General features: G+C 30.9%; 2 protein-coding genes, 1 long non-coding RNA gene and 1 pseudogene across 7 annotated transcripts; 2 read left to right on the top strand and 2 right to left on the bottom strand.

The window, feature by feature from the left end:
* Nucleotides 1–2,954: 2,954 nt before the first annotated feature.
* LOC149882375 (uncharacterized) lies at nucleotides 2,955–4,012 on the top strand (annotated as a pseudogene).
* Nucleotides 4,013–6,501: 2,489 nt separating this feature from the next.
* Nucleotides 6,502–8,554, bottom strand: LOC149882374 (uncharacterized). 4 transcript variants are annotated; one of them, XR_016445044.1, is made up of 4 exons: nucleotides 7,580–8,554; nucleotides 7,027–7,085; nucleotides 6,801–6,869; nucleotides 6,502–6,710 (listed from the first exon to the last, which is right to left on the bottom strand). It is a non-coding gene; the product is annotated as an uncharacterized LOC149882374 (long non-coding RNA). The 4 variants fall into 4 exon arrangements; XR_016445043.1 differs by having other exon boundaries at nucleotides 6,503–6,707; nucleotides 7,027–7,368; nucleotides 7,580–8,551; XR_016445041.1 differs by having other exon boundaries at nucleotides 6,511–6,710; nucleotides 7,027–7,368; nucleotides 7,580–8,548.
* Nucleotides 8,555–11,331: 2,777 nt separating this feature from the next.
* LOC145202371 (uncharacterized) lies at nucleotides 11,332–13,120 on the top strand. Of its 2 annotated transcripts, none has more exons than XM_080075289.2 (2): nucleotides 11,332–11,551; nucleotides 11,727–13,120. In XM_080075289.2, exon 2 carries the CDS (start codon nucleotides 11,762–11,764, stop codon nucleotides 13,118–13,120), a length of 1,359 nt encoding a protein of 452 aa, XP_079931415.2. In that variant the 5' UTR covers nucleotides 11,332–11,551; nucleotides 11,727–11,761. The 2 variants fall into 2 exon arrangements, with proteins under 2 accessions (XP_079931415.2, XP_089923849.1); XM_090067723.1 differs by having other exon boundaries at nucleotides 11,666–13,120.
* A 1,369-nt stretch (nucleotides 13,121–14,489) lies between these two features.
* Nucleotides 14,490–19,807, bottom strand: LOC149882373 (cyclic GMP-AMP synthase-like receptor). Its single transcript, XM_090067034.1, has 3 exons — nucleotides 19,409–19,807; nucleotides 16,036–16,398; nucleotides 14,490–15,541 (listed from the first exon to the last, which is right to left on the bottom strand). The coding sequence occupies exons 1-3, from the start codon at nucleotides 19,611–19,613 to the stop codon at nucleotides 15,099–15,101; spliced, it is 1,011 nt and encodes a 336-aa protein (XP_089923160.1). The 5' UTR covers nucleotides 19,614–19,807; the 3' UTR covers nucleotides 14,490–15,098.
* Nucleotides 19,808–20,776: the final 969 nt, after the last annotated feature.

Below are 20,776 nucleotides of genomic sequence, written 5' to 3'. Positions count from 1 at the left end.
TGGAGTTTTGCAAAGAAGTACGTATATTAATTGCTTTGTACACAAAGGGAAGTGTAAATGATAAAAAAGAAAGATGAAAAAAAAGTCTTTGATATCTGGATTGCATTTTTTTGCAGTTTTAATAAAGTTTTAAGTTTATTTTCAAAAATAACGAGCTTTATTCATTAGGAGATCAAAGAGGCAGTAATGAGCTGTATCAAGAGTTTAGTCTATTGTTTTGCTCATTTTTTATTCACTTTTTACTTTTCTAGTTTGAGTTATGTTGTAAAAAAATGTTGAATGTTCAAGAATATTTATCAGAGTTTAACAGAGATAATTTAGATAACATGAAACATTGATACAAAACAAGAAGCGTTGATACAAAACTGGCTTTAGCTGGAGAGACAGACTTAAATTTGACTACGTCAATGGAAATCAACTGAAGTATACACAGAATTACTTGGAATCTATGCTAAAGCAACCAAATTTACTTCAAGTAAAATTTATTCCATTAGAATTATAATTTTTTGGCTGCGCATATTTTCAACCACAGAATTCATTTACTATGAACAAGATGATGTAGTAATCAATCTTAAAGAGGAATTTCTGAAAAATATGAAAAACTGTTTTCTCCTATACAAAAAGAGTTTACCAAATTTACCCTTACAAAGATGTATGTTTTTGTGCACTGTTGTACCATTCAGCTCAAATACATGCTATAATACAGAATTACACAAGTAGACTATTAAATGTATAAAATATGTAAAATAATGGCAGTAATATCATTCCCATAGAATATACCAGCTACAATATCAGAGTGTTGCAAGTACATTAGAATATAACAGCTCTCCATAGGGTGATTTTAATCTACTAGTCATATGAAAACCAAGCATCTGGAAAACCTTGTGCATTACCCAAGCAATTATAAAAAAGAAGACTTCATTAAACAAAGTTATCCAATTTCATTGAAATGGTGGGCCACTCATGCTGAGTGACACAAGATACTGGAAGCACTTGCTTAAGTCATGTCACTCAAGCAAAGCTAAATGGATAAACAGTACTTCTGAAAAAAAAATTCTTCAAAGAGATGTAATCTTTTACTCAATCATATAAATCAGTAACATTCTTACATGACAATATATTATAGATGAAATTTGAGTTAGCTGGCAGAAAATAAAAAAAACTAAAGATGATAAATTTTTTAAAGAAGAATGGTTGGAAAATTATTAGATATTACTTGAAGAAGGAAAGGAAAGGAAAGAAAAAGAAAGTGTCAAGAAAATGAAAAAAAAAAAAATAAAGTTTAAGTGAGAATTTTATTGAAATGACAGGAAGAATGGATAAATAGGGAGAATCGTAAACAAAGCAGTGTATAATATAAAAGATGAGGATAAGTTGACTAGACAATATTAAAGACTGAGAGAAGAGAAAAAGGATGAGAAAGTTTTCTGATATTAATAATTAAATCAAAATTTTACATGATCATTAAATAATTAACAATAAGGGCATTCCACGTCAAGTGGAACCACCCATCCGACATCACCGACTCAGATTTTGATGAAAATTGGCTCACATGTTGGGCATATGGACAGAAGAAAAACATGTAAGTTTTTTTGACTTAGGTCAATCATTTCCTGAGATATGACCTTTCAAAGTTTTGACCTTTTCACTTGACCTTGGTTATTTAAAATGTCATAACTTTTTTGCTATTATACTTAGGAAGTTGATTTTAGTGGCAAACAGAAGCTCTTGCACAGACGAACAACTTTGTGCCTATACAAAAAAGTGATAAGTTCAATAGAAAAAAAGTTATTGGTCATTTGGTCATTTGACCTTTGACCCTGGTCGATGGCAAAGGTCAAAGGTCATAATTTTTTTTTACACATTACTTTTTCTATTGTGGATGTCCCATAAAAAAATCTTTTTGAGATTCCCATAAACAACTTTGGGATTAACATTAAAGTATAAGTAGGTTCTAAAAACTTAATATTTATTGGTCTTACAAATGGGATATTTTGAGGCCATTTACTGTTAATAGGCTATTGTGTATATATATTTTTAATTATTTCCTTTTTTCCTTTTATTTTCTAGGTTGTAATTTAATTATTAGTACTATATATACATACTAAGTCGGTGTTAAGTTATATGAGGCTTAAAGCTATATATATTTATATTAAAATAATCAATTCATTTTCAATGAATTAGTCGTCAAAAGACAACTTAGGAACAAGTTTTTGCAACTTTCAAATTAAATTTAGTTTAGAAATGGCATTTCAATTGCAAGTAAAAGAGTTAAAGAAGAGACAACACTATTTTTATGATTCTTTTCAACACCATGAGAAAAAACAATATAAAACCTTAAGCGAAGTTACTAGTCGGCAGGTAGCTATGTATCCCTCAAAACATACAGCTGGAGCAAAATTATGTGATACTTGCTGAAAGAGGATCACTGGTTTACCTTCCGAAATAGGATTATGCGATGATGAAAATTCTGAAAATTGTAATACAGAGTCAGATTCTCAAGGCAGTTCCAGATCTCAAGATATTGTAGTGGCAAGGGAGATGAAAACTATCAGTGCCAGGAAGAACTTCCTAGCACTGAAAATTTATATCTAATAATATCTACAATAGGCTATTTACAGAAAATGACCTCAAAATATCCCATTTGTAAGACCAATAAATATTAAATTTTTAGAACCTACATGTTTTTCTTCTGTCCATATGCCCAACATGTGAGCCAATATTCATCAAAATCCGAGTCGGTGATGTCAGATGGGTGGTTCCACTTGACGTGGAATGCCCCAATAGTAAATGGAGGGCGGACATGTAATCAACGCAACCCCCTTAAGTTCGGTAAAATCGACAGTTTATGAGTTAAATACGATTTGCAAAAAACGATTCATGGGAAATACTTTTCGATCTTTTTAATCACGTTCTAATATTTCACTCAAGCTTAACTTCTCAAACCTTTGAAGATGTCTCCTCTGACATATTTTATTAAACTAATTAATGAAAAAAATTTAATAAGATTTCTACAGCACCACAGAATAATGGATTCTCAGAACTATTGTGAATGTGGACATGCTATGAATGTTCAAAAGTATAATCTCTGTCAAGTAAATATTTTCGAAAAGTCTTAAACTTTTAGTTAATGAGTGTTGTTATTGTTTACTTTTGCTTTGTTTAAAGGTTTTTTTAAGCTAAGTTTTGATTTTTTTGTTTAACTTTTTGTATTAATATTTGTTATCAGATAAATAGATTCATCAAGTTTACTTTTCATTTAGGATAAACATATCTGGAGATGTTGCAAATGTAAGAGGACAAAAACAATAAGAAATGGTTTTTTTCAAAGTTCTTCTTCACTTAGTATTAGCGATGTTCTACAACTTATGTTCTTATGGATTGCAGAGGTCCCTGTTACAACAGCCAGTGATATAGTTGGTGTTTGCAGCAATACATCAATTCAGTGGTACCAGTATTTCAGGGACATCTGTTCCTTTAAATTAATTGATGTTGCTAATATAAATCAGTTAGGTGGCCCTGGCCATGTTGTTGAAATAGACGTGTCATTGATGTTTAAAAGAAAGAACAATGTAGGGCATGTTGTTGAACAACATTGGGTATTTGGAGCATAAATGTAACAAATAAAAAAGGATATTTAGCCCATGTAGAGGATCGATCTGCTGCATCATTGATTCCCTTAATTCAAAGATAGTTGGCTGTTGGTTCTACCACTCATTCAGATCAATGGGCTGCCTACAATAATTTGAAAAACATAGGCTATAACCATCTGACGGTAAACCACACAACTAACTTTGTTGATCCTGTAACCCAAGCAACATCAAACCATGTTGAGGCCTTTTGGAGTCGAATAAAGAGAAGATTGAAGTTTTTTTGCGGATCACAAGGTGATTTAAAGTGGAGTCGACTTGATGAAGCTAAATACAGGGAGTATCTTGCTTTCAAGTCTGAGATTCTTTGGCAAAACTTTACACTTTATTTGCAACATATACATGTCAAGTATCCTCTCTAATGAAATAAAATAAAAATATTTTCAGTTTATTTTGCTTTACTACAGTTTATAAAAAGTTTTTTCTGTATAAAATTTAGTTGAAGAATGAAACTGTTTATTTATGAGTTTTTTCTTCCGTACCGTTCGAAACCCAATACCGTTCGAATTCTGATTCTGTAAAATACACCAAACCAGCAGACTCGTAAACTGTCGGTTTTACCGAACTTAAGGGGGGTGCGCCGATTACATGTCCGCCAAATGGAGTTGATAGATGTTGATGAAAGATTAAATGTTTATCTTTAGTTTTCCGTGTTCTAATTGGCAGAGTATATTGTTATGGCAGAAGAGCTTACTGAACACATTAAGGCTCTTTCTGCGTGATGGTTGTATATATCCTTATGATTTCTGTTAGTTTTTTGGTGATGTTTTTGATAACCTTGTGCGGAAAGACTTTTTCCATTTCTAAACATCAAGTGGCGACGACTGCTCCATGGCTCACCCATTATAACCTGAGTGAGCGTCAACCGTAATAGTTACACTGGGTCCCGTTCCGATTAATGTTCTACTCGGCACGAGGATTTGTAGACGTGCTTAAAATGTTCCCATACTTCAATCGAGGGCGGACAATGCGCAAAAATGTGGATCGCGTCCTCGATGCCGCCTCACGTTTTGCAGTTTTCGTTTTTAACCGTAAGTTGCCGTGAGTTCCTCGTAAACTGTCGGTAAACTGTTGAGTAGAAACCGGTATAGCACGTTTTGCACCGGTCCGTATGCGTAAGATAAGAATTTCCGTTTCCAGATTAGAGTCTATGGCAGTTTTGTTTTTGTTAATCTGATCCAATAGCGCTCTGACGTCACGACTGTCTTTTGATTTGTTGTCATTTCTGTGTATAAAGATTTACACGTTTTTTGAGTTGTGTTAAAGAGGAACTGATGTTCGGTCAAGTACTGTATTGCGTTTAGGTAATATTATGGCGTGTTGTTGTCCCAGTGTCTCAGAAAGTAGGTTTTTTTTCTAAAAGTTCCAGTCGGGGTAACGGCAGTCGTGCGTGTGTTCCACGTTTCTCTGTCTCAGTTGCAAAAGAGTTTTGAGGTGAAGCGCGAAGCTTTTTTTTTTTGTTTTTTCGGTGAGAGTATGCCGAAAATTTAATAAAGGAAAAGAGTGGTTCTTTTGATGGGGTTTTGTTTGAAGTTTTGTTTTTGCTAAAGTTTTTCGAAGATGGTGATGTGTAGGCGTTCCACTACCCATTTGGGCACTGGGAGTGTGTTTGTCAAATACCATATCTTTGACAGGCCCAAGGCGTTATAAAGCAAAGCTTTTCCTCTTAGCGATACCAGATGGAGTCTAATAAGTTCAGCGTTTTGTCAATTTTGTTCTGGGCCGTTAACCAGTTAAAGCTTGTGTTTTGGTTTAGTCCGGTGTAAAAAGTGACTCCAAGTATTTTCATGCCGGTGTTGCGTTAAAAAAATTAGAAAGTTAGTCGTTAGAAAAGTTTATTAACTGTAAAATCTGCGCGTGCGCAAAATAATGGCAACTTTTTTAATGCCGCAAGGCGGTAATCTAAAATAATACTATTATATTAATTAATATACATATTATTAGATTTATTTCTATGTTATTTATAAGCATAACATCATCAACTGAGTAAACATGGACCAATGATATATATTAACTAGATGTCTAACTTTATAAAAATTCCGTAAGAAAAAATGAAGCAAGTATTTAAAACTTTTAATGCCGGTAGCCGTTTTATTTAAACTGACAATACTTCATTTTTGTTTTGCTTTTAATTATAATCGCGTCATTTCAGGCTGGCAAAAATTTTAGGCTGGCAAAAAATTTGCTTCACTGCGGAAGCGTGAGTTAGATATCTAGTTAATATATATCATTGACACCCAGCTAGCACACATACGTTGGGCCAACGTCGGGCCGACGTCGAAAAATTGGTTGGCCGATGGTCGGTAACCGACGTTGGCTTAACGTCGATTTGGTAGTCGGCGCGACGTCGAAACCAACCGTTGGGCCAACGTTGGCCCAACGTCGGATTTCGACGTTGGGCGAGCGTCGCATTCTGACGTTGGCCCAACGTAATATTTTAATAATAATAATTACTAAAATATTACGTTAAATATTACTATTAATAGTTTTAATTTGTTTGCAAAATCATTGCTTTTGATTCAAAAGATGTGCACACCTTTTGAATCAATAGTTTTTGCAAACAAGTTAAAACTAATTCTTTAATTAGTAAACTATTTCTTTAACTAAGGTGGAACTATTTCTTTAGAGAAAACGCAGCTATTTCTTTAAATAAAGTGCAACTATTAATTTAAATAAAGCGCAACTATTTCTTCTAATGTTTGTTAAAATGTCCAAATAAGTTAAAATAAAATTTGGCGCTAAGAAACAAAAGTAAACATTGATGCTGATTAATGAACCAACTTTAATTTAATAATTACACAGAGAAAATCAAGATTTGTTATAATAATCATTATAATTAAGTTAAAATAATCGTATAAATTATACACATATCTAAACATAATAATGTTCTTTCTAACTGCTTGGCATCCTAACGAATCTTGCATTTTTACTTCGCTTGAGAGCAACTACAACATTCGAATGCTCCTCGTTATACAATTTGATAGTCTTTGATAATCTTTAATTTGATAATCTTTGATTTTGTATCTTTCATTTGATGAGCTTTAGGCATTGCCATAACTACTGTTAAAATTATAAGTATTATGTTATATATATTTGTGTGAGTGTAAAATGCACATAAATAAAAATATAATAATTTTTTTTATGTATTACCTGGACAAAAATGGTGAAAAAACATAAGGTTCATTTGTTGATATTGCATTCATTTTTTCAAGTCATGGTCTATACAGAAAATTTTCGAATAATAGATTCAGTATTTCACTGCAATAATTAGAGACAACAAGCTTCAAAACTCTACTATAAAATTACTAAAAGAATTCCAATTACCATTAAAATGCCACAAATATATTTAATTAATACACTACCAAATAATTGTTACCTTCTCCCTCTTTAACAGCTGCCAAATGAATTAAAAAATAAACGCCCCTTTAAACATAACTGAAAAAAAGAACAATTTAAACAAAAGCTTCATTCAGTAAATAATTATAAATGTCAAAAAATAATAATGAAACAATAAATAATAAAAACATAAAATACAAAAACTATACAGAAACAAGAAGTTATATAATATATTATAACTTTAGGACATTTTAACAACATACAATTATAATGCAGATAAGAATTATAATACAGGAATGAGGTACACGTATATTTACTACCAATATCTTATCTTCGTAAAACACATGCATTTACTAACATCTTTGTAAAACAAAACCATCTACTAAAAATATGTTATCTTTGTTAAACACGTGGATTTACTAATAAATAAATACTTAACATTAATGCTGATCAAAGAAGCATCTTTAACTTTGTAACACAGAGAAAAATCAAAATTTGTTGTAACAATAATTATAATTATATTAAAATATTTGTACAAATTATACACATATTCAAACATAATAATGTTCATTCTAACAGCTTAGCATTCTTACAAATCTTGCATATTGATTTCGCTTGAGAGCAACTTTAACGTTTGAATGCTCCTCATTATACAACTTTATATAAACATTTGAACTTGCATCTTTCATTTGATGAGCTTTAGACATAACTACTGTTAAAATTATAGGTAATAGGTTATATATATTTGTGTTTGTAGATAACAGTAACATAATTTACATATTTTTATATTCAATAAATAATCTATATCAAAGTAAAAATCTATATTTGAAGTAAAAAAGTAGTTAATGACAAACACATGCAAAAAATATTTAGTTTATACAAATAAAATGCATATAAAACATAATAAAATAATTTTTTCAATCTACCTGCATAAACATGGCAAAAAAATGTGATTTAAAAAATACTAATCAGTACATTTGTTGGCATTGCATTCATTTTGTAGAATACCACAAATGCATATAACAAAATGCAACACTAAATTGGTAACACTTATTAAGTATTACCAAATAATGAACTACTAAAGACTTAAGTGGTTAATAACTATTTAGACTGTATAGACTGTATAGTTATTAACTACTTAAGTCTTTAGTAATTAATAACTCTTTAATTGTATGTAACATACTATATGATACTGACTGTATCATATTTTATGATACAGACTGTATCATACAGTGTTTGACATGCAGTAGTTGTCTATATAGTATAGACAGTGTACTACATACATTATGTTTATGTACTACATACACTATTATTTATAATGTGTGTACTACATGCATTAGTACTGTATGTGGTACATACATTATTAATTAGATATTATTCAACTAGATAAATTAACTAGATAAAACTGAGGGATGATACAATTAACTACATTGTAGTTGATTGTATCATACATCAGTTTTAAAAATCCTACAGTTTGTATCAATAACATTATGACATAATGTTATTGATACAAACTACATGACTTTTAAAATTAATGCATGATATCATGCAAATTAATCGTATATACGATTAATTTATGTGTATGTACAATACATAAATTATAAATGTATGTAGTACATACAAGAGTAAAACAAGAGTTTATTTAACTTTAGTTTATAATGTCATTAAAAACTAAAAACATTATAAGCATTATAATTTATATATAATGACTTTATAAACATTATAAACATTATAATTATACATAATGACATTATAAACATTATAATTTAATTAAACAAACTCTTGTTTTAAAGAAAAATTAAAAACTGCATTTTAATAGGTATAAAAATTAGCATGTTTGTATTTATTTTTTTAATGATTTGTTATTAAATTCGAAATTACTCAATACTCAATTACTACGAAATTATTATAAAATCATGAAATTCAAAGCAATAAAATACTCTAATAAAAAGTTGCGCCACACAGCTTTTAAAAATGGACGAAAACTTTTTTAACGCTAAACCCGGTATCACACTGTACGCATTTAAAAATGGTCGTATTTCGACGTTGGCCCGACGTTGGTCCAACGTCAGCGCGAAGTTAATAAAATTGGCCAACGCTTCCGACGTTGGCCCAACGTCGGCCCAACGTATGTGTGCTAGCTGGGCAACGCTTCCGACGTTGGCCCAACGTCGGCCCAACGTATGTGTGCTAGCTGGGCATGGACAGCCCTTTTTAATATAAAATATAAACTAATTTTTAACACTTTACATTTCACAGTTATCACGGAAACCAATAGTGCCAACCTAGCTGACCCGAGAACGCCACCTATATGGGGTGATAGCTGACACATTCAGGTATCCTGTGATGAAAATTTTGGAATCAATTAATTACATCCGCGGAAGAAAATTCAGTTTTGATGCAAAAATTTTGTGTTTTTTGCCCCTTTTGAGAACTGCGGAAAATCTGCTATAAAATCAGAATCACTCAAGAAAAATCAATGAAAATTTTTCCACTTATAGACCATTGCCTTAACTATGTTCATGTAAAAGTTCAGCCAGTTTCATGCTCTAGTTTAAGATTTATAGTCATTTAAAGTTCAAATTTTACCATTTTTTGGTACTTTCGCCACTTATCTTTTCATTTTAGAACACTTAAAATGTGACAATACTAATGGTTTTGTAATATTTGAACTCCTCAGGGTAAGGGCAACAACTTTTGTAAAAATGGTTTTTTTGATTGTCATTATCATTTTCAAACTATGAGGCAAAACGTTTTTCCTGCAAACCAAAGTCTATATATATAGGCCTTATAAGAGGCTCTGATATAAAAAGACCAATTTTAAATTTCAAGACAAGAAATGTAGTCAGAAACTTTTAAAGAGGAGTATAACTTAAACAATTATCTAAAAAATTAAATTTTTGTATATATTTTTGCTTTGAACGTGTTTTTAAAATATAGTACAAAAACGGATTATTGCTACCACCTTAAATAGTTAGGGATTAGCATGTATTTGTATTGAAATATCATTTTAAAACCTTTTCTTGCATAGTGCAAACGTTTTTTTATGTGTAATAAGTGCTCCAAAGAAGAATTTTCTTTTGAAAAGAAGAAAAGCATTCATAACATTCTTTAATTCACAGAAAGTATTTTTTTTCCTACTTAATATACTTATATTTGAAAGGCTTCCAAAAACAAAATTTTCCCTTTGTAGAAAAGAGACTCCTTTAATTCAAATCAGGGAGTAATTAGAATTAAGCAGTATTGCATTAAACATTTCTCCCTACTAAAGTCTCAAAGACCATTTTTAAAGGATTTTGTTTGAAGCATTCAAACAATCATAGGCAAAAGGTAAAAATGGATTTTTTGATGGCCTATGTTGTGTAATCAAAATCCCTTACTTATTTATTTTTGTGTACATGATGTTCAAAAACCTTTTTCTTCTTATAAAATAAGAAACTATTTGCTTTATGTAGATCAGAACTCATCATCAGTAAGTCATTAGAATTCATCAATTGCGGATCTTCAAAATTTATCAATGAAGATTCATTAGGATTCACCAACAGAACATCAGGGTTCATCAATACTTCAACTTTTATCTGTCAGGTACATTTTTTGAGTATTTTTAAAAAGTTCCAATAACCTAAAAGAGACCATTACTTAGTTTTCTTTAGTTAAAGCTTTTTTCTATTTAATAAATGTTGGTTTGTTGGATTTGAGAAAGCTTACTTTTGAAATATAAAAAGAGATAGACATGGTTCATCAAGGTAATTTTAAATGTAGATTTTTTCAATAGATTACAAATTAGAAAGTATGCATACAAATTGCCTGTGACATGAAAGGCTGCATTTGATTGTGTTTTTCATTTCTTTTTATGATTTGTATGGTGCCTTGTATCTAATTTAAACCTTTTGATAATCTGTAAGTAAAAGGCAAAATTAAAAAGTTCTCTAGTGTGCACTCTCTTGTCTTTTCTTTTTTACAGTTAAAGGAAATTGTGACAATGCCAACCCATGCCAAAAGTCATGAAGAAAACCGTAAATGTGTGTGCCTGCTCTGCCTCAAAAAAAGTTCTAGGCCACTCACAGCTTTCCAGGCACAACGTATTTGCGAGTTGTACAGCACCAATTTTGATGTTTGTGATTCCCGGGTACCGCAAGGACTCTGCGAATCTTGCAGAACTGCTTTGCGCCGGAAAGAGGAGGGAAAAGAAGTCATACTTCCTTCCTTGTTTGACTTCAGCTCAATACGGTTGAGAGCAGAAACTCGAAGTCAAGTGTGTGATTGTCTCCTTTGTCAGATTGCACGTTCAAAGCTGCAAGATAAACACCCTCTTGAAAAACAAAATGCTGGTGAGAAAGAGCCAAGTGTGAGATGTCATGAGTGCCTCAGTCCACTTGGAAAGGGACTGCCACATCAATGTTCTCAGATGCAGTTTTGACAAAATCTGCAGTCTTTGGCAGCAAAAGACTCCAAGGCAGCAGAACAGATAGCTTCTCAAGTTATTGCCAACAAGGAATCATCCCCAAGAGGAACAGTCAAACTTGCTAAAGCAGGTGGAGGGCCTCCACTCTCTATCAAACCGGGTAAATATTTTAACTTCATTAAATTTTTACATAGTTTATTAGTTTAAAACTCAGCTCGTTAAAAGGAGTCTAGGTAACTTGCAGTATGAATTTTTCTCACTTTTCTGAGGTTAGAGCACAATTTCAACACTGAAAATATTAAAAGAAATAAAGCCCATTGCTCTAATGAATTCAGGTCCAAGTGGTGCCAAACCTACATTGAGCACACCAATGTTGACTACTCAGGCTTTGGTGAATGTCCAGTTAAACACTGGGCTATCAAACAACGGATTGAAGAAACTTGTCCGAAATGTGAATCAAACATCTGATGCCAAGATGGTGGAGCCAAACTTTTACATGAATTTTCAGAAAGCCGGCCGAGAATTGCAAGATTTCTTCACCTGCACTGCCTTGAAAATTCAAGATGGAAAGGCAGATTCTGGTACAGTTCGGGTTGTGGCACACTGTAAAGATTTGCCAAGTCTTGTTAATCATGTACTTAAGGCCCGCAAGGTTTCTGGTGGTTATTTTGTCAAGCTAGGCATCGACGGCGGGAAAGGATCCCTTAAGTTTTGTCTCAACATTGTTGAAACTCCGGCAAGGAATGAAGCAAGCCTGTTGGCACAAAAAAAACTTCTCACTGAAAGGACTGGCAAAGACACTGGGGTCAAGAGACAGATTCTTGTTGCAGTATCAGAGGATCTTCCAGAAACCCATGACAATATTGAAAAAGTCTGGTCTATGATCAATGCAGGTGGACTTCAGCTCCTTTTGGCTTGTGACATGAAAGTTGCAAATATTGTTTGTGGTCTGCAAACCCATTCAAGCATGCACCCATGCGCATTTTGTGACATTGATTCAAAAAGTCTTGTCCACACCGGAAACTTGCGAACACTCGGTTCAATCAAATTAAACCTGCAGTCTTTTGAGCAATCAGGTGGGGTTGTTGCCAATGCAAAATCATTCGGCAATGTCATCAGAAAACCGATAATCAGTGGACCTGACACCTCTCTCATTATAGAAATCATCCCGCCAATGGAGTTGCATCTCCTCTTAGGCATTGTGAATTATTTGTTCAAGATGCTCAAAACTGCATGGTCTGACGCCGATAAGTGGCCTGCTGCACTTCACATTCAACCAAGTCCTTATCATGGGGGTCAGTTTGAGGGCAATGAATGCAGAAAGCTTCTGAAAAATGTGGACGTTCTGCACCAACTGGTTGAGACAAATTCAGTTCATCAAACTTTCAGTATTATTGAAACATTCAAATGTTTCAACCTGGTTGTGGAAGCTTGCTTTGGTTTCATCCTTCAGCCGGACTTTGATGAAAAAATTGAAGCCTTCAAGAGGAGCTATCTCATGATACCTGGTGCAAGTGTGACTCCCAAAGTTCACACGGTCTTCCACCACATTACGGATTTCATAAGTCGCAAAGGATCCCCCTTGGGATCCTATAGTGAGCAATCAGTTGAAACAGCGCATCAAGATTTTCACCAGCATTGGTCCAGATATAAGAGAGACAAAAATCATCCGGAGTACAAGGAAAAATTGTTGAACTGCTTGATTGATCTGAATAGTAAGCATCTTTAAAGAGTTGTTCACAAAAACTATTTATGAGAAGTTTTCAGAGTTAAATTTTTTTTCACTGTTGTGAACAAACACTATTTATACGAAATTTTCAGAGGTAAATTGCTTTCCTTTTATGAAACCTGTTGCCATTAAAGTCCTTCATATATGTCATGCTAGAAACTACAATATAGTAGTTATGTGACAGAAATTATCTAAAATATTTTTGAAAAAAATGAACTTTGAGGAAGAAATCAAAATTCATATTTATGTTATGTGATAACATCTCTGAAAACAGTTTGAGAGAAAATTGTTTCAAAAGGTTTTTCAGACATTATTTTTGTCTCTGAACAGTTTTTATTTGTAAATAAAGAACTCATGAATATTCTGTAGCTTATTTATTTTGTCTGCAGTTAGGTTATGTCATCAAGCATTAAATAGAAAAAGCTTCTCCATTATTTTGAAATGAAAATAAGAGAAAAAGGTGGTGGGGAGTAAAATATCATTAAATCTACACTAACTTCAGCTAATTATTTACAGAATGCTTATTTTTAAAGTTTCTGACTACATTTCTTGTCTTGAAATTTAAAATTGGTCTTTTTATATCAGAGCCTCTTATAAGGCCTATATATATAGACTTTGGTTTGCAGGAAAAACGTTTTGCCTCATAGTTTGAAAATGATAATGACAATCAAAAAAACCATTTTTACAAAAGTTGTTGCCCTTACCCTGAGGAGTTCAAATATTACAAAACCATTAGTATTGTCACATTTTAAGTGTTCTAAAATGAAAAGATAAGTGGCGAAAGTACCAAAAAATGGTAAAATTTGAACTTTAAATGACTATAAATCTTAAACTAGAGCATGAAACTGGCTGAACTTTTACATGAACATAGTTAAGGCAATGGTCTATAAGTGGAAAAATTTTCATTGATTTTTCTTGAGTGATTCTGATTTTATAGCAGATTTTCCGCAGTTCTCAAAAGGGGCAAAAAACACAAAATTTTTGCATCAAAACTGAATTTTCTTCCGCGGATGTAATTAATTGATTTCAAAATTTTCATCACAGGATACCTGAATGTGTCAGCTATCACCCCATATAGGTGGCGTTCTCGGGTCAGCTAGGTTGGCACTATTGGTTTCCGTGATAACTATTTGACGCTTCATCTTTATAACAGTATGTCTAAGAAACATTGTATTTTGGATTTTTCTGTTTTAAAGTGTTCTTAAACAAATGAAAATTTAAATTCAAATGTAGTGGACATCACTTTTCCGATTTTTGTCCGCGCAATTTCCCATTGTGCGTTCGTTAATCAATATCAAAATCATCGTTCAAGTTGTTTTTTACTTTCTTAAATGAAAAAGTAAAAACCACCAAGGAAAACACGGAGGTGTTGTTCAATTTCGAGAAAACATTTTGTAAGGTGTGGAATACAAAAACTTAATCCAGCACAATAAAAATAAATCTGACATTAAAGTGATTATTTTGTAAGAATAAAAAACATGAAATACCATTTTATATAATAGAATAATAAAAAATGCCTTTAAAAATTACACACACCCCCACCCATGAAACATGTTTTTCCCGTCTTATTCTTATATCCATTTTATACTCAATTTTTATATATTAAAATGAAGTTTTCGTTATCTAATTATAGTAAAGAAAGTAAATGAAAAAATGATATTGTATTTATGAGAATAACCATTGGTGGATTTATCTCCGAGACCATTGTCACAAACAAGATCTGTCAATTTGTATACTTATTGCATGCAGCATAAGATTGCATGCAGCCGTTTAAATGTTTAAAAAGTCAAAACTAGTCAATCTTGTTGCAGACGGAAGATAAGTGTTAATCATTTCGTAACTTTTTTCATAAAAGCTCTAATGAAGAATGAGAGATGGAAAAACTCGCGTAAATCGATTCACAAAAGTTCCTTTCTACAATTCAATTTTATTTAGATCATATTTTGAATTAAGTACTCAAGACTAAATGACTAGCTTATCAACATGAAAATAGGCTCGAGAAACTGGTTTCAGACCTCAACCAATTTTGAATTGTGTTCACCAACTGATCATATTTAATTTCTTTTTGATTCAAGACATTAATACTGGGATTAAAGAAATGCTTCAGAGTGCGTTGCTTTAAGCTTTCCATTACAAACTTCAAGAAACTGTAAACAGTTTCACCAAGATTGTTATCGTCTGGCCATGATCCACTTTTTTTCAAATGAAATGCGACGGTTTTTATGTGGTAGGAGGTAAACTTTGTAAACAACCCATCTGTTTCCAACTTAAATAATGCCTTGATGATTCGAATGCATTTTTTTGCATTTGGCTTGAGACGATTTGCTTCTTGTAATTCATCATTAGAATACGACAACCTCCAATGATAGCTCTGATCTCCTTCATCTTTTGGTACGCACCATATTTTATTTTGCTGACTTTCTAAATAATAAACTTTTTTAAAGAATTATAACTAAATAAAGAATAATTAAATAAACTAAAAATCGCATGATTTACTTAGTAATACAGTGAAATAGATGGGAATTATCTGATCACTTATAGCTATAATAGGCAACTATCTGATCACTTTTTCAAATTGAAATAGCCTGTGTTAAAGAAAAAGGGCAGATTATGACCTCCCCTATCAAATAAAAATAAAAAGTATTTTTTGTACATGTTAAAAATCAATATTTCTGTTTCAGTTATATATTTTCACTGCTCTTTTTCAGCTTTTATAACTTATATAGGTTTTTTCAAATTCATTGTGTACAATGAATTACGTACAATGAATTATACAATGAATATATGACGCAAGCGCAACGCTCCTTCTGACGCGACACAATAGTTTATATATATGCAATTATTTACGCTAATTACAGTACATACAGCCATCATTCAAATATTTTGATTCATAAATAAAATTAAAGAATACTCACGATTATTACCAACTTCAAAGCATGGAACCAAGTCAACATGATACCATAAAAGGCCTTTACTACTATACACATCAATCTGTGTTGCAACGCCATGCTCAACTATGCGAATTAGTTTAATTTTTTGGTTTTTTGTCATGATGTTCACCCATTTTTGAACAAGTCCTTTAAAGTTTTGCCTGTAATCATAAGCATTTAGTAAACCACTTTCATCAACTGGATACTCAATCATATTACTGCTGCATTTGATTTTATAAAATCCGTTGCCCATATCCTGATTTAATTTAAGGAAACTTGTGCGTCGAACAAGCATCACATCAAATTCAGTATCGTCTTCAGCGATATTTAGAGATTCAAATGCACTTCCTAAAAAAGAAAGAAGTACTTTCACAAAAACAACTATTACATATATATATATATATATATATATATATATATATATATATATATATATATATATATATATATATATATATATATAATAAACTGGTTTGTGGAACTGGTATATATATAATGACAGTTTTCATAAAGATTTATATTGGTGAATTTGGTTTCAGTGTAAAGAAATTGAGAGCTGTTTAAATGCTTACATATGCTAAAGCAGTCAAGCTGTTTAATGAACTTATACAAACGGTGTTGTGAGAAAGATGAGCGCAGATTTTAATAAATGCCTGGGCATAAGTACGCCACACAAATTTACAACTGCTACACCTGTCAATTGACGTATGTATTGAGGTAATAAACCGACGCGTGTCTTAAACTTTCTTTGTTAATAGGGACTTGCAAAACAGAGAAAAGGAGAATATATATATATATATGTATATAATGAACTGGTGAAATAAATTTTGGATATAAGTTTTTCCCTTTAAATTTTGCAGAAGAAATTTTTTTTCTTTTATATTTCTATAAATAAAGAGTAATCAACCTAGAGGTTTCAATAGGACGTTTTCACAAATCACCCCTGAGAACTGTCAAATTGTATAGATGTTGCTATTCAGTATTCATTGGTATTTATATTAATGACCCATGAATTTTTTCATTAACAAGTAAAACATGAAAAAGTAAAACTTGAAAACTTTTTCTATTGAAATTTATTGACAGTAAAACTTTATAGTCTTGTTTAATAAGATTCATAGTTAAGATCATAACTGTTTTATAACCTAAACACACAGATTCATAATTAAGCCGCTTCAGTGTTTTAAACCTACTTCACAGTCTCATGTATGACCTATTATATTCAAAGCTCTTTTGATTTAAATATTGTTGTTCATCACAAGTAGACCTAAAAGAAGACCAACACCTTTTGTTAAAAGTAGAAAGATCAGGAAAAAACCTTACATAACACTAAATCACTCATGCATTGAAAACCTGAAAGATATTGGTACAATTTTACATATCTTTGGCATGGATAGAATCCATGCCAAAGATACATAAAATTGTATTCATTCCTTTGAGTTCTAATTATTTTTAACCAAAAGTTTTTTTGAAATTCGCTTCACTAAACCAACCATGAGTAGACATGTGCAACTACTTTACTCACACCATAATTTTTTCTAATTTGATACTCCAGGTTTCAGTTATTGAGTCATTTTGTAAATAATCTGTTGGAGCAACATTTTTACTAACTGCCATAGTTGATTTCTTACTACCCACTTTGGTTACTGTTCAAAATCTACCAACTGTATAACCAACTGTATTACTCTTTGTATGTACCAACTGTATGTACCAACTGTATTACTCTTTGCAAAATATACAGTTATCAATATTAGGATTTTTAAAATATCAACTTAATGAAATAAACAATCAGTAACACTGTCAGGGTCAGCAATAGAATAACTTAATAAATCATTTGAAATTATGAATTTTTTACTAGTTTACAAATTTATCATTGTGAATTATGACAAATCGATATTTCTAAAGATATAAAGCATCAACAATGCTAAAATTTCTTTTATAATCACCTCTGGAGTTGGAAGTTACATTAAAAGTTACAAATGAACTATTTTGAAAAAATCCAATTTGAAAATATTTTTTAGTCTGCACAAGTTAAAGACTTCTAAGAAAAGCATTCTAAAAAAATGGTTTTAATGAGCTTTTCGCGCTAAATAAGTTGTTTTTAAAACTTTACATTAGGTGAGGAGAGAGAATGAAAGAAATTATAAGCATAAGTTTTAATTTTTACTCAACTCAAACATATTATTTATTCAAACAACAAAAAAGTGTTAGACAGCGGAAACTCAAGGTGGGCACTTAAAACTATTGCATGAAAAAAAAAAAAAAAATGCCACAATGAAAATAAAAATTTTTGTTTGCAATAACAACCAAGAATTCATGTAACTATTTTATAATTTTACTGAAAAGTTGAGACCAAAGACAAATATTAATCAAAAGATTAATCAAAAGGCAAAACCTGTTTCAGAAAACCATAACTAAGAGGTTGAAAAAACACTTGACAAAATTGAAGATTAAATCAAATGTCTTTGCAAAAACAACGCCTGATTCAAGAAACATCTTCAGATGCAGAAAATGAAGGGTTGAGAAAAATCTTGCAGATTTTAGAAGTTTTTAAGGTTTTCTTAAGATTTTTAAAAAAGATTTTAAAGAAAGGATAATTTCAAAGAGAAAGAAAAAATTTTTAATTCAAGATAATTTTAGTTCTAATTTACGTTGACACTTTAGCCATGAACACCAAAGGTGCTAAGAAAGAATATTTTCTGAATGACATTGCCTATTGCTATCTATATTTGTAAAATATCAATGGAATTTATTTGAATCAAATATTTGGGAGTATTCTACTTTTTTTTTTTAATTAAAATCTCTAGAATTAAAAGTTCCTTTTGTTGTTCGATTTTCAAATCTTTTAAGAATATGTTCTGTAAAATCTTTTACGAATATGTTCTGTAAGTTCTCTTTAAGAATATGTTTCATAAAATTTAGTTTATATACTTTGATTAAACAGTTTTAAATTTAGAAGTTTTTGATTTAGAAAGTTAGTATATTTAGAAAGCTAGTATGTTTTTATTATTTACGTTAAGATTTTATTGTCAAAGCTTAACGTAGATCTAAAATCCTAAAAGTGAACAAATCTACCATCACATGAACTACATACCATGGATTTGCAAAAGACATATACACTCACCCAATCCCCCACACACTAAGAGCACCCAACAACCTAAGCATAAACTCTTAAACTCTACACATAATACTTATAAAATGTTTGCGCTCCATTCAAGTTAATTACGGCCCTTTTTTTTTTTTTTTTTCTGTTTTTGCCTTAGATGTAAAACGACATAAGTTTATTTAAAAAAAAGATTTTTCTGAAAAAAAAGTTTTATAGAAAGAAAAAAAAAAAAAAAGATAAAAACAAGAAAAATACCTGTGTGGAAGATTGTATCACATAAATTGTAATTTTGTTCCAAATAAATTTTGAGTTGTTGCATTTTTTCTTTAAGATCTTCTTTTGCAGTTTGAACATTTGGTACGAAAGCCTTTTTTTTATAAAAGTTTTCAATTTTGTTACAAATCATTTGTTCCTTGTACCATTGGCTTTGCACTACAGCCATCTTTATAATAGAAACCATAAATATTAAATACAGTATAAAAAATGTAAATTATAATTTAAAGATAAAGAGATAAAGATAAAAATAAAGGAAAGTTAAAAGTATATGAAAAAGATTAAAATAACTGATAAATATGAATAAAAAAGTATAAAAATATATATAATATAAAACACTTAAATACAATTTTATTTTTTACACAAAAAAACTAATTAAAAAGCAACACATGCAAAAGTATAAATGCATACACCAGCCACACTTTTTCTACTGTTAATTTAAATATAATTATAAGATTTAAATTTCATTATTCATTTTAAATGCCTTTCACCACTACCAGTTCATTTCTCAGTTGATACAAAAAAGTGCAGCGTATCAATAAAGTCAATCAGCATTGTTAGTTGAACTGTAAAAAGATGACAAGGTCTTGAAAATGTTTTATTCAGTAACTTCATATGATCCTTGAATGTGATATCACTAATTATCTTCTTTATTCAGGATATCAATTCTGATGACATTTGTTTTATCAGCAAAGAATTTTTTGAGGTATTAAATTCGTTCCTTTTTTGTAGATATTTTTTTGTGAAAATATTCTATCCAATTTTCTAAAAAAAAAAACAGCTGATATACAGAGTGAAATATGTAAAAATATCAAGGTGAGAGAGTTTGTGTTGCATCCCGACATGTTATCAAACTGCAACTTTTAAAAATTCTTAAACTTTAAGTATACTCTTATGGTTTGTAAAAATAATTTGATTTTTTTCTTGCCAAAAAAATAAAATGGAAAAAGATAAATGGAAAAGAATAAATTAAGGCTATTAAACAATTGCTGAACCATTTGATGTGCCATTTGTTGAAAGCATCTTTACATAATGGACTAAGGAGAGTTATTGATGTATTGGATTTATAAGCAGTTTCACACCATTATTTAAACTATTGCAGAATAAAGTTATGAATTTAAGCGTGATACAGATGAAATTATATACGCATGAATTATTTTAATAGTTGGAATAGTAAAACAGCCGTTTACACAAAGCTTATCAATGACCATTTTAAAAAGCATAGGGAATAATTATCCGGCAGTTTTGGCTTCCTGTTACCTTTATAACTTCATAAATATAAAAGCTACAGGCAGAAACTCTTTAATGACTCTGACAAATATTTTCCAAAAGAACTATTTATTGTCAGCC

The sequence above is a fragment of the Hydra viridissima genome, unplaced genomic scaffold (genome assembly GCF_058129835.1).
Source record: "Hydra viridissima isolate aposymbiotic clone 2 unplaced genomic scaffold, HvirCarnegie_v1 scaffold_11, whole genome shotgun sequence".
NCBI classification, from domain to species: Eukaryota; Metazoa; Cnidaria; class Hydrozoa; order Anthoathecata; family Hydridae; genus Hydra; species Hydra viridissima.
Note: the sequence above shows the minus strand (reverse complement) of the source record. Positions and strands in the feature narration are given on the sequence as shown.